Below are 14,445 nucleotides of genomic sequence, written 5' to 3'. Positions count from 1 at the left end.
TAGGGTTCCTGGCATTGAAGGGGAAAGTGGGTATTTTTTCCAAAACCTTGTGGAGGAAACAAAATGGGGCAGCGAGGGTCATTGATAGTGGTGTGCTGGAAGGAAGGGTGGCAGAACTCCAGGACTTTTTTTTTTCAGGTCAGAAGTAATGGAGTTGTATGCTGAAGCACCTGGAAAGTGAATGCATCTTTCAAGTTTGTTTGAAACTAAGGAAGTCAGAGAATGAGGGAAATGATCAAGCAGAGGTTGGATACGTCTTTCCTTTTCTTAGATGGGGTTCCTAATTCATACCAGTAGTTTAAATGGCAGCAATTCTTTGCAAGGTTGTTTGCATTCCTAAGTAAAAGCTAAAGGCTGCAATTCAGCTGGCTGAAGATCTCTGTGTGCTTTACAAGCTGAGCCAATGCAGTCTGAAGTAAGCACCACTGAGGTCAGTGATATTTACTTCCAATAAACTATGGATAGGATTGCAGTCATGCTGATCTTCATGCATTAGATACTTCTGCTCCTTGATGTCTGTGTATGCATGCATTTGGGATCAACACAGCTGTCTGCATTTTGTAGCACTCCTTGGAGGTTTGGTTATGGGGGCTGTCATGATGAGCTCCTACACTTCAAGATTAACCACTGCATCACGGAGAGGGAATCTCAAATGCATTAGTTTAGGGCAGGCAGATGGCTTCTGTCTGTAACTATGGCATTTGGGATTCCTAATTTTAAAAAGAACAAGAAAAAAGGGTAATATCTGACTTCCAAGGCTGACATGAGCACACAAATCACCTGTGAAGCTGTTAGTGTCATCTGTACCACATGATCACACATGCCAACCAGGTGCTGCACCCATTGTTCCCTGTAACAATGCAAGGAATCTGGGAAGAAGGCGTTTGGATTGTGCAGGTGCAGGTGCCTGAGATAGACGATTAAAATGTATTGGGTTGACCCTGTTAATTGCAGCATTCTTCCAGAGGGCTAGAAACAGGAATAAAAAGGAAGAAACAATGGGCTGGATCATACATAATGCCAAAACATTGCAGAAAATAAGCCCTGAACACATAATATGTGTTATGTGAATCCTAAATAGGAATATAATAAAATGCCTTATACCAGGTCAGGTTACTGTAATTGTCTGTTGAGAGCAGTAATGTTTACTTTGACAGCAGCCCTCCAAGGTCTCTGAGTTTCAGAAGCAGTGTTGCCCCCTGGGCTTTTGCTGTGTCTCATCATTACATCTTATGGTATACAGTAAACTATAAAGCACCTCAAATTGGTTATTTACCCTTCCTGCTATGTCAAAGCAGCAGGAAAAGAAGACGGTGCAAGTGTGGCCTAAAGAAGCCTGGCATTTCCCCCGCCCCCTTTTCTTCTTTCATAATGCATAGAAATAGATCCTGAGTCTCACTTCTATTTTGCATTTTGATGTGGCAACCCTTTGTGAAACAGCCAAACATTTCCATGGGGGTTCAGTTTGGCGTGGCATGTTCTGTTTTTCTGTGTGTTCTGTTTTTTTGTTAATGTACCATGGGCTACAGTTATGGATGGGTACTAATCTGGTTCAGTTTTATTTTATTGCAAACCTACCTAATTTGTGTGGGATGCAGGTGGCGCTGTGGGTTAAACCGCAGAGCCTAGGACTTGCTGATCAGAAGGTCGGCGATTCAAATCCCCACAACGGGGTGAGCGCCCGTTGCTCGGTCCCAGCTCCTTAGCAGTTCGAAAGCACGTCAAAGTGCAAGTAGATAAATAGGTACCGCTCTGGTGGGAAGGTAAACGGCGTTTCCGTGCTGGCCACATGACCTGGAAGCTGTATGCTGGCTCCCTCGGCCAATAAAGCGAGATGAGCACCGCAACCCCAGAGTCGGTCACAACTGGACCTAATGGTCAGGGGTCCCTTTACCTTCACCTTACCTAATTTGCACTTTCCAAAACAATATGCAAACCAAAACACAGCTATCCTTCAAAATCCAAATCTTGTGGTGCAGTTCTACAATAAAATAATACATGTCAAATGCATACTTCAGGGGAAAATGTGTACAAAAATTTATATAGTAGTGAAAATAGTATATAAAATGCATTGTGTTAGGGAAAATTGCTTGAAAAATGTGTAAATCAGACAAAATATCATATAAAAATATGTAAGGAGAAATTTGCTTATGAATTTTCATTAGCATTTTTAAAAAATGCATCTACTGCAGAATTCTACAATACTAGTCGGAAGCAGGCTAGATTGTTGTCCTTCTGCCTCCCTAATGTTTTTATTTTTGTCCTATGGATTACCGGTATGCACTGGAGCAAGGCAACCTTGCAGGCAGGGTTGAAAAAAATGTCAAAATCCTAGATGTTTGAATAAAACGTTAGGCACTGGAGGTATTCCTAACTCTGCTTGCACAGTAAATGTCACCTGTAGGTACAGCAGCCAATTGTAACACGAGATCAGGTTCCTTCACATTAGATCACACCTAGGAGAGGAGAGTTGAGGATCTGATTTATGCTTCAGATTTTAACCTTCTCTCTCCCCCCACAACCCTTTTGCTATGGGCTTGAGGATTCTATGTACCTGTCTGGCTGAAAGATGAGAGAAACTCTCTTCCTGTTTCTTTTTTCCAGGTAGGCCACATCCCCTGGTTCTCTGCGGCTGAATTTAGTAACACAGGCTGGCCAAACTGACTGCAGTGTGAAGCAGATCGAATAGCACACCCCTCTCCGTCTCTGTGGAAGCTCCTAACCACTGCCCGTGGCCTGCACTGAACCATGGCTGCTTCTGTCCTCTGGGCAATCGACTATGAGGTTTATGGGGAAGTCCAGGGTGAGTCCGTTTAGTTTCCCCCACCCCTTGTACTGCTACTGTGCTGCTCTGGGTGGGATTTTTGTGCATGGGCTATGGAGATGGTTGCTCAGTTCCCCTGCGGCTCATGCTGCAAATAGTATAGCCCTTGAAATAAGATGCTCGCAGCAGAGCCCTCTCCTCCAACTGCAGAATCTTTATTCGGCTCTAACTGCAGCTAGGTTGGCTGGAGCTGCTGTGCAGCTAGAATGACAGTCCGCAAGGACTCCAGAGGAACTTAATTGAAGCTAATACACACGGGGTGTATATGGAGGAGACTAATTGGGAACATTAATGCAATTGGGTGTTGGATCTGCATATCCTGGAGCACAGTAGGAAGGTGCTGTATCTTTGCGGTGTGGAGATCTGGGCCATTACAGGGAGGGAGGCTGAGCATCCTTGATTCAACCTCATTTTCTTGATTTAATCCACTCCCCCACCCCACTCTATTTAAAAAAATAGCAATTTTGTAACGTGATCTGTAACATTCAGGATGCAGCATAGCCTAAGCCACCATAGTACAGAATTGAGAACTCGAAAGAGCTGTTTCTGTGGCAAAAAGGAAGAAATTTGGGTTCTTGTGCTGCATCCTTTGTCACTTAGGTCTTAGTGACAGGATGTGGTAGGTTTGCCTTTTAGACTGTCAGCCCTTTGAAGTGCAAGCTAGAGCTACTTTCACATTATCGGTCATACAATGGGCAAAAAAATCATGTTACCTCTAGGCCCTAGCTATTACAGTAGCTGAGTTACTGTGATTTAATGGAATGTTCAACAATATCCTTGCAGGATCTAACTGCTCAAATTGAATAGTACAGTATGCTAAAAAAAGAATGCAGCTTCAATAAGGGAAGATGATTTTGAATGGAATTAACTTCACGTGGGACATACCAAAAAGAGATGTGTGCTGTTGAGAGAAATGACATAGGCAAATAAAGGTGCTGGGAGGTGGGTCAGGGAACTAAGGGGGAAGTAAGGCTACAGAGGTGATATAAGCAAAGTTTCAGATTGAAGGCACTCCATTAACTGCCAAGTGGGTCATGATTTCATGGGTAAATGATAGGACAGGGAGATTCAGGTGGCAGGTACAACAGTTAGGAACAAGAAGGTGCAGATTAGGATGTGATGGATTGACACAACAAGATATCCTTTTCAGTAATAAAAAATGACAACTTACCACTAAAACAAATAAAACATATACGTTTTGAGAGCTAGAGTTAGCACGTTGGGGAAGAATCAGGGAGGCCCATGTTCAAACCCTACTCAGCCATGAAGCTCATTGAATAACCTTGGGCCAGGCACTCTCTTAACCTTTCCAGGGCTGTGAGGGCAAATAGGTCGTGAAGGACATGTGCTGCCTTGAGCATCCTGGAAGAAAAGTGGGATAGAAGTGTAATAGGGAATAAACTAATACATAAATATCAGGAGGAAAAGCTGGGGAAATCAGGCATAAAGATTGGAACACAGCTTGCTGAAGGCAAAAGCATAATCACCACTAATGAGAAAGTATTAAGTCCAGAATGAAAGTCAGTATTTGACCGGTCAAAGAAATTGTGGGCAACCGACCATTCAAATGTTATCAAATAATCAAGCATTTTAAAAAACAAGCAATCACCAAGTTATTAGAATGGGGGGGGGGTTAAAGAAGAAGAGAATAATTCCAAAATCTATATTAAGGCAATATATATTAAGATTATGCTAATTACAAAATCTGCTTTTCTTCAGAGTGAGGGACCAGTCCCTCACAGGTGTGTCACTAGATCATATGGAAGCATAGGCCAGTTAGCAATTGTATACTTGCAGGTGTGATAAATACTTGTGTGTGTCCTAGGAGTTCCCTTTCCAAAATCCCTAAAATTTCAACACATTGTTGGTAGTTGAAGCCACATGGCTTGATTGGGAAGAGAGAGACAATGTAACACAGCCTGTTCATTAAGGAGGTGTGCCATGAGGAGTGCTGCTGTCCTGCTAGATATCTGGCTGCCCACTGTGAGAACAGGATGCTGTAGTAGATGGGACACAATCACTACTGGAGGGAACAGAAGACTGGACTATAGAAACACTAAATATGTAGCTATAGGACTTTGATTGTTGATACTTTGATGAATATGATCGCTGACTGATTTATCTTTCTTTCATCTTCTAGGTGTCTTCTTTAGAAAGGTAGGATATATCTGCGTGTGAGATATGGTGAGGCATTTTACAGCCAAATTGTAGCGCTTAAGACTGCAAAGGCTGATGTTTCTACTGGAATAGCTGGAGAGAGCACTTCTCAAGCCAGCTTCCAAAGCTTGTACCCTTCCTGTATATAGGTTCAAGTCTAGTGTAGGGTAATGGATACCTAGAGAAGCTGCCCATAGGAGCAGAGAGGAGAGTATGGCATTTGGAAGCAAACTCAAGCAAACTAAACTGTAAAGAACAAAGCAGTCTGACTCCTGACTTGCTAGTAGCAAGCATCCATGTCAGTGTGAACCTAGGAGGTTTATATACCTCTTCCAGCCAATGAGATGTCAAGACTGGGAGGCAATTAGGGCCTTAGAAATCTCTGTAGGAAAAGAGAAATATTTCATTGCTGTTGATGTTGCGGGCTGCTTGGTTTTGCCATAGTAGTACTGTTGGTTTTGTTCACACCAGGGTACAAACAGGCAGAGATATTATTTCTTTTCATTTTTTTTATTTCACTTTTAATTTGTATACCGTCTTTCTATTTTACAATACCCAAGGTGGTTTACAAGCTGAAGAAACAAAGAATGTACACCTTATAACAATCTAATCCAATATGAAAATGTGATAATAAAACATAACTTTAAAATAAGCAACTTATATCAAATAAAGTAATATTCAACAATCCATTGGAATAGTATAGAATAATATTAACTATCAACATATAAAAATTAAACAGAAATCCACTCTTAACAATTATAATTAATTTCTAAACTATAATCAATAAAACAACGGCAAGTCACAGTGCATAAAAGAACAATAATAATTCCACAGGTACTATGCACATATGCTGTGGGGAAATGAAGCAGAACCCTAATTATACTTCTTTGTTCACTTTGCGCTATCAACATTTCCAGGAATGAAAACATTTGTCCATCTGAAAAGAGACCTCACAGAGCATATACCACTGACTGAGCTTCCATGTCACCTGGCATAATCACAAAACTCAATGAAGGCTGCTCACTCATTCAGCCACCAGTCATCAAATGAAGAGACTGAGCAATGTATGTGCCATTGAGAATCAGCCTTGCAAGCTTCCCTGACCACTATTTTTCTGGCTTTTTTCACCAGTACACAGAAGAGCAGGGGAGGAAGTTGGGAGTGGTTGGCTGGGTGAAGAACACTGCCCACGGGACAGTGACTGGACAAGTGCAAGGGCCCAAGGAGAAAGTGGAGATCATGTAAGTATGTGAACTGGGCTCCTTCAGCAGTGGCTGAGGGAAGTGCTGACCTTACAATTAGGCAGCTAATTCGGTTTGTTATGAAAGGGCTGCAAATTATTAGTTATTTAATATATTGTTGCTATATATTTTTTTACTGCCTGGGAGAGGTGCCTGTGGGATTTTCTGTATTGGGTGCTAAAATAACTTGGCCAGCCTTGGATACTATGCATTTTGACTTGCAGCTTCAGGGCCTGTATTTTGGGGATTGAGTGAGGGATGGTGCCAGCTAAGCAGAGTATAAAGGGTTAAAGGGGAACCACTTCATTTGCTTAACTGACTAGAAAAGGTCAGGGTGAAGGAGAGGGGGAGAGGGGCACAACTTCATGCATCATGCGGAATCTGCTTTGTTCATGGCATTAACAAGATTGAAATTGGAGACAAACCTTGGAACACGAGCTCCCCATAATATCCAAGAAGTCCAACAGGGCTGTTGTTGGACTAGATCGAAGACACAGTACCCTGAATCCACCACAACTGGCCCCATACATCTATGTTTCAACACTGACACTTAATGTTACTCAGCAGAGTGAGGCACAAGGCATTGGGCATGTAGTATATAGATGTCAGGCAAACTCCTCCCTTAACCAGAGTCTCTCTTGAGCCATCTCTTTTGTTGTTGTTAAATATCTAGTGCCCTGCCTGAATACAGAACTAATGTACCACTTCAGGTGAATAACCCTCCCCACTGAAAGAGACAGGGCAAGATTTATAGCAAAGTTCAAAAGCCTGGTCTTTGTTATGTTCAAAATTAAATTGCAAAGGAAGAAACGAGGAGGGAGCATTTCATCTTGAAAGTGATTGTCATGGTTACTTGTATATTCTTTCTAATATCCAGAGATGTTGGTGCTGCTGTGATCTGAAACATGGGAGGGGGGTGACTGCCCCCTTGGCCTTCCAAAATGGCACCCCTGGTTCTTATCTGGAGGAAAACTGGTGGGATGAAGAGGGATAAATGGCCTGTAATAATGGTTTCCATTATCCTTATCTGAAGAGAGCCTGGCATTGGCAATCTGTACAGCCTTCAATCCCACTCCACCCCTCCCTCCCCTCTCCATCTGAAGTGTTTAAATAGGGCACCTCCCCAGACTCTCCCTCAACAGTGAATTGACACCCTGTAAATTTGGGACTTGGGTCAGCTTGCAATTAGGAAGTTGGTCCAGGAGGAGATGGAGAAAATTGCTTTATGAATTTGTGAGCAGCAGCAGCAGCGGGTGGAGGTGGGGGTGGAGCAAGGGAGTGGAGAAGGGGGTGGGGAGAGGGATGGTGCGCTCCCAGGGCGACCCTGGGGGTTTGTGGTGATGGTGAGACAGCTTCTCTAACAACGGGCTCTGTCACCTTCAGAGAGATGACAACCAGAGGCAGTTTCTATAGTGACAAGTCTCCCCCCCATCACCTTGAAGTTACATAGAGAGAGGGAACATGCAAGGAAACTGGGACAGTTTCCATAGCAACCAGCTTCTCCATTTCTTCCACCTTCATGTCTTTGAGGGGGGAGGGGGAAATTGGGGCCGCTTCCATAGCAACCATACTACTCCATCCCTTGCAGGAGATAAGCAGGAGTGAGATAATCCATAGCAACATGTATTCCACCACCCCACCCCACATTTACTCTCTCCTCCTCCTGCTCTCTCTTTTTCAGATCCTGGCAGGGAATAACAAAGCAAAAGTGTACAGCCATCTATTGAGCCCCCACCCCTTTTCAATTAGGGATCAGGTGGGAATCTGTAGCGCCCCCACACATGTGTATCCCCCCCCATATGCACTCACTTCAATTTTTGAAATGGAAGAACAGCTGAGTAAGTTTATCGTGCGTGGGCAGTGTTTGAACAGCTTTCTTTTTTCGTTAACTGGAGAGCTTCATTCATGGGTTCTTTGGACTTTTTGAAGATGAAAAAGCTTTCCTCCAGGTTCCTCAGATGCTTCCTTCCTGAACAAACAAACAAACAAACAAACAAACAAACAAACAAACAAACAAACATGTTTATTATTTTTTTGCTAAATGTGGGCAACTATTTCCCATTAGAGGCTGGGTAAATTGGCAGCTTACATTTTAATCCGAAACAAATAGATTCTTGTTGCGCCTTAAAAACTAGCAGTTTTATTTTGGCATTAACCTTCGTGGATTAGAGTCTGCTTTGTCAGATGACCATAGGACTGGAAAGCTTATCCCATAATAAAACTGTTAAAATTCCCAGCAGATTTTTTGAGTGTTTCTAGAAAGGTGTTTATTGTGGAATAGATATTTCAAAGGCATGCAATGATGGGGTGTTTTTTCTTTGTTTGTAGAGTCCACATGATGTTGTTGGCATGAAAATGCCCCCACCCCCATTAATATGGATTTACCCTTTCCTGGAAAAACCTGATACTTAAAAAAAAAAAGCTGTTACCAGTCACCTGTTTGTGATATCCAAACAACCTAGTTGCAATAATAGTCTGAATTAGTCCTCAGTCTACAAGCATTTGTGTGTTCTTCATACTGCAACAGACTAAGGCAGCTACCTCTCTGGAAGCAGTTACTTTAAACTGAATGCTCACTGGGTCAGGGGCCTATCTTTTTAGTTTAATCAGCAAAGCACCACATACCTCATAGACATTGTCCAGCATATCATTATTCATCTACGACATTGGTATACATTATGCTTTTTGAAGTATTTCAAATTAACAATGCAGCAGTAATAAAAATAATGTAAAATACTAATTAAAGTAATTTAGAACTATCACCAGCTAAAGGAAGCAAAAGAACAAACAGAAGAGGAAAACAGTTATGGAATATGTTCCAAACTAGAAAGGCACAGCAAAGCAGAAAGGTCTTTATTCCCCTTGGAAAGAGAGATAACATACTAGCCTAATCTCAAGGAGGAAAGGATTCCACTGTTTTGGGGCAACTATCAAAAAGTCCCTGCTCTAACTGTTCAGCATATGAGCCTGATTGAGCCCTAAAATTGGAGCAGGAAATGAATTTATTCTGCCCAGATTGGCTAGTCACTATGTCATGAATCTACCCCTCATCTGCCCTGGCATGGCTTAGTTTCTTGTGTCAGCTGGAGCCATTTTCTCTGCCTGAATCTTTATTTAGTGTACCTAATGCAAGAACATAAGTAAAGTCCTGCAGGATCAAACCAAAGGCCTTCAGTTCTCATAGCAGTCAACCAAATTCCTATGGGAAAGTCCCATTGCGAGAGAAAGAGAGACTGTGTGTGTGTGTGTACACACTAGATTTGATTATCCTTTGGTTCCGTCAATAGCCATGTTCTTTTTATGACCATGCAGAGAGCACAGGTGGGGCTAAAAGAGAGAGGAGGGTAGCATGGGTGGGTTGTTAACTTGTGTTCCTTTCCTCCGTAGGAAGAACTGGCTACGCAGCGTAGGAAGTCCCATGTCTCGTATTGACCAGGCTGTGTTCTCCAATGAGAGGGAGATCAGCACCCTTGAGTTCCAGTCCTTCACCACCAAATACTAGAGCCTGCTGGCTGTCAGGATGGGATGTCCACCTCCAAGAACAAGGAGGGATACTCCGCTCAGAAGGAAGCACCACTCTCCCTTTCTGGGACAGGCTGTGCTGCTGATGACCGAATTTGACTGTGTTCTAGGCCCATGGCACTTCAAGTACCCTTTTGGATCCTTCCAGCTGCTAGCTATTTGGAAAGTACCAGTTGCTCACTGGTGTCTATAAAGAGGTTGTAAGCTCTTTTTGTTGCTTTCCATCATTTGTGAGGGTGGCAGAGGCAGAAAAGAGAAAAATCAATTGGAGGGGCCTTGCCTACATCCGTCTCTCCAGGAGACCTTCCACAATGTTACTTTCACAATGTGTTCACGAGCACTATTGGCTGGTCTTCAAACCCTCTTTTGGACAACCATCAGGATAAAAGGCTTTTGAATAACAGGTAGCTCCTCAGTTACACACTTGCTCACTAGAGCCAGGCTGTTCTCCCCTTCACATCAGTGCCCCACTCAGAAGAATATTGACTCATTAAATATTATCTTAAGAAAGAAAACGAATGGCCTCTTCTTTTTGGGAGTTGGGTAAGGTCAGGTGTGTGCAGGACATTCTTGGATAAGGAAGACAATTTATGTTTCTGGAAAATCCTTTTGAAAGACCTGAAGATAGAGTTAGGCAGAAGGTGACTAGGGGAATGCAATGGTCTAGTGTTGGCAATATGCAGGCCTTCCCCCGTCAAGGCGTGGCCTACTTTTCGACACATTAAGGCTCAGCTGTGTTATATATTTTTCTGAACAACTAATGTACTTTCCCATTTCTTCTGTGCTGCAACTAAAATGCAGAACCTGCATGCTTTTGTGAGTTATCCCCATTATGATAATCCTATCCATGCCTCTGTGATATAAAAGAGGTTTTTCCTTGGAATATCTGTATGCTAGGACACAAGCGTCTTTGCGCATCCCTGCTTGCACCAGTAAAACATACTTTGGTAATTGTGCATAGTTTTCTGCAACTACTTGATTGCTGGTGCTTTTGAATTATGGAGAACTTAAAACGATTCACTACAATGTGAAAAGGAAAGAAATATCAAAATGCCGCAGTGCACCTGTGCCAACTGGTAAGTGATGGTGGTGAGCAGTGGTGGCCCAAGCATGCCACCAAATGGTGCCCCTCCCTGCTGGAAAGAAGAAGGAACAAGGGAACAATAAAGATCTACATCGGGATCTGCTGCCCCTGTGAATCCTGCTGCTTGAGGTGATCACCTCACTTTGTCTTCTTGGTGGGCTGTCCCTGGTGATGAGCCTAGGGCAAGAAATTCTGCCCACAACAAGTGGATGTAGTAAGAGAAAAGCCCAACTAGCAAACTGTTTCCCATTCTTGACAGCTGCTTATATTCCATTTTCTCTTATACTAGCCATAGATTATGAAGATTTTCAAAATGGGTACACCCATCACAGAAGTTATGTATGAACTCCCTGCAACAGCAGGACAATTTTTGCCACAATGATTGCAGATGCTCTCTTTTTAAAGTCTTGTGCTTTTAGGGTCTTTCTTCATTAAGCCTGAAATAACAAATTGAGTATATTAGACTTGCTGCTTGGGAAGTTGCCAAGGCGGTAAAGGTAAAATGAATGCCAAACATTATTTGGAATCTCTTGACATGGGCTGTGGGTGTAGTGCTTGCTTAGGCTAGTTGAGCAGGTAGAGGTTGATGCTTTTGAATTGACTCTCAATTACATATATGGGCATCGAGGGTTTTTAATTGGCATAACATGTTTCATTAAAGATCCACACTTTCGTCACAGGGTGACAGCCTAGCAAAGATGTCCAATGGGGAGTAGGACCTTACTTGCTCTATAGGATTGTTTATGTTGAAATACGTCTTCATCAGATTTTTGCTGAAATTGCTTCTTTGTGGAATAGATAGTTATAGAACGGGGGGAAAGCCTGATTTTGTATATACTTTGAGCACTTCGTTCTATTAGTCAGGGTTTGCTTTTGGCTTTTTGAAGTAGTAAATTCGCCCAGCCATAAATAAAACAAAGACATGGTACAAAATTGCAATACAGTATAGGAAAGGGACAAAAACTGATAATCTGGTCCCTTTCTGAAGCTTTAAAGGGGAGGGAGGGTTAAACTCGTCCCAGTATGGATGGGTAACAACAACTAGCATGGGATTAAGACATGCATTTAAAGTAACATGTTAAGATAGAAGCTTAACATATCATGAAACCTTGAAAGATGGATTCCCAACAAAACCAAGAAAGGAAGTTTAATCCTCCCGCTGGGTAAAATGAATGGGTCAGCCCCACCCCCCACCCGGCTCAGCATCTTGTCTTCCCGAGCAGCTAGCTCCAGGGATGCTCATTAACAAGACACCAACTTAAGGCAATAGACATCCCTTGCTGTTAGTCCCCAGTGTCTAGAAATCAGTAATCCTGTGTCTAGGAACATGGATATTGCACTATTGTGGCTAGTACTCATCCATCAATTCAGCAAAGACAGTTTTTTCACACCTCACACTAAAAAGCAGGCTTGTGCGTTTCTTCTCCTTTTGCCCCAAGTGTGAATGTTGCAGATGAAGAAGAGAAAGTTTAAAGCCAAAACCAACAGAGTCCTGCGACACCTTAAGAACCATTTATAATAGTGGAAGCGTCTGTGGATTTTATCACATTTGAAGCAGTGGAGAGCATTCTGGCAGCAGAGGGTGACTGAAATGTACATAAATGTAAATTCCACTTTAATTCTTTGTAAAGTTGTTTCTGCTACCTGCCTTCTCAGCATCACTGGACAGGAGTTCCAAAGATCCGTTATGTGTTGCTTTCTGTAAACTGCTGCCTTTCTATTTATTCCAGGGAATTACACAGAGAGCTTGTCAACACTTCCACTTGTCCCATGCCTAGACAAGTCCGAGGGGTTTTGCTTTTGCTCCACTGCTTTCCCTTGGAAAAACTGCTCTTTAGTGCTAAATCGGCACAAACAGTTGCTGTTTGTTCTTATTCAGCACTAAACTGCAGGTTTTCACAGGCAAAGTGGCAGGGGAAATGGAAGTGTGGATGTGCCCTGAGTTTTTACAATATGAAAAGTGCCACCTTTTAAAAGATTTTGTTTGCTGCTGGTGAAGAAGTAAAACCTTCCATACTTCCACATCCATCATGGTTTGATGTAGGGTCAGCATATCTAATGTGGTTTGATGTGGAGCCAGCTATCTAGAGCAAGGACAGGATGTTGCCCTGGCACTTTGGATGTTGTGGGGTACAGGCAAAGAGAGGTGGTGGGTTGCAGGATCAATATTTAACTTATAAGCATTGAGAACATAAATGTGCACTTGCGGCTGTGTACATACGATCCATTTAAAGCACATGACTCCCCCCCAAAGAATCCTGGGAAGTGTAGTCTGTACAGGGTATGGGAATTGTAGCCCTGGGGGTAAACTACAATTCCCATGATTATTTGGGGGGTGGGGAAGCTACATGCTTTAAATGTCTGACATGTTTGCAGAAACAAGAGTCACATGTGATGTTCTGCAGAACAGTTAGAGGCTGAAATAGAAAGACCACTTCCTTTGGGTCTTAATCCACTTTGGTTTCCCTTCATAAGAGCATAAAAAGCTGGTCAGTGTCAGAAGCGGATTTAGGGGAACAAGACTGGTTTGATCGCACTGGGTGCAGAACCTTGGGAGCCACCATAGACGCTGCAACTATTTTGTGGAATATAGCACAAGAGGCACGGGGGGGGGGGGGCAAATTTTAGTGCCGCACAGGGCACTGCTGAAATATCAGACCGCAAGGTCCATCACTGCCAATGTCTTATAGAGTCAGGTCACTAGCAAACCTAGCTCAGTATTGGCTACTCTGGGGGTGATTGGCAGTGGCTCCACAGCAGGGATGGGGAACCTGCTGCATTCCAGATGTTGTCCTATAAATAGGAATGTGATTTCCAGCAATCAGTCTTCAGAAGCCAAGCCTTATGAGGAACAGTTGAAGGAAATGGGTATGTTTAGCCTGGAAAAGAGAGTGAGAGGAGATATGATCGCCATCTTGAAGTATCTCAAGGGCTTGGGACATTCCAACTAAACCTCAAGAAGAACTTTCTTACAGTAAGAGCTGTTTGACAGTGGAACAGTCTCTCGCAGAAGGTGGTGGACTCTTTTGGAGGTTTTTAAGCAGAGGCTGGATGGCCACCTGTCATGGATGCTTTAGCTGAGATTCCTGCCCTGCAGGGGGTTAGACTAGATGAACCTTGGGGTTCCTTCCAACTCTACAGTTCTATGAGTCTATGAAGCATTCCTGCCTCCCACGCTGGAAGCAAAGCAGAATTCGCACTGCAGCCCCCTACCCAAGGGTGGGGAGACCTCTCTTTTGACCATACTTTGGCATCTCCGATGTCACATGCGCAGAATCTTTCACATCTTCATCCACTAGACTAGACGACCCTCCCAGTTAGGCGCAAAGCGCGCGCCTTGAGAAGGCCCTGGTCGGTCTTGCGCGACTTCAGGGCTGCCCCCGACGAGGAAAATGCGTCTTCCTTTGGGACAAGACCCACCCCTTCCCTGGCTGAGCTCAGAGCCGGCCCCGCTCCCTGGAAGCGTCGCGTCCCCTTCCTCGCCACCCACCCCCGACAGCAGGGACCTCGTGCGCATCGGGCTCCCCCAGCGGCTGCGCGTGAATGGCGGGGAAGGCGCCCAATGACTGATCCAGCATCGGGGCTGAAGGCGGGGGCTTTTCGGCAAGCCAAGCCGG

The 14,445-nt window shown here is 43.6% G+C and overlaps 1 protein-coding gene across 8 annotated transcripts in view; it reads left to right on the top strand.

The window, feature by feature from the left end:
• Positions 1 to 10,259, top strand: part of LOC114586219 (acylphosphatase-2-like) — a 33,517-nt gene extending 23,258 nt beyond the window's left edge. For 5 of the 8 annotated variants that reach the window (XM_028709349.2, XM_028709348.2, XM_028709350.2 and 2 more), the window contains 4 exons: positions 2,605 to 2,803; positions 4,965 to 4,981; positions 6,113 to 6,222; positions 9,610 to 10,259. In XM_028709349.2, the coding sequence (XP_028565182.1) occupies positions 2,749 to 2,803; positions 4,965 to 4,981; positions 6,113 to 6,222; positions 9,610 to 9,724 (297 nt within the window). In that variant the 5' untranslated portion in view covers positions 2,605 to 2,748 and the 3' untranslated portion in view covers positions 9,725 to 10,259. The other 3 variants (XM_028709351.2, XM_077920778.1, XM_077920779.1) reach the window with 3 other exon arrangements.
• The last annotated feature ends 4,186 nt before the right edge of the window (positions 10,260 to 14,445 follow it).

Source organism: Podarcis muralis, chromosome 16 (assembly GCF_964188315.1).
Source record: "Podarcis muralis chromosome 16, rPodMur119.hap1.1, whole genome shotgun sequence".
Lineage (NCBI taxonomy): Eukaryota > Metazoa > Chordata > Lepidosauria > Squamata > Lacertidae > Podarcis > Podarcis muralis.
Note: the sequence above shows the minus strand (reverse complement) of the source record. Positions and strands in the feature narration are given on the sequence as shown.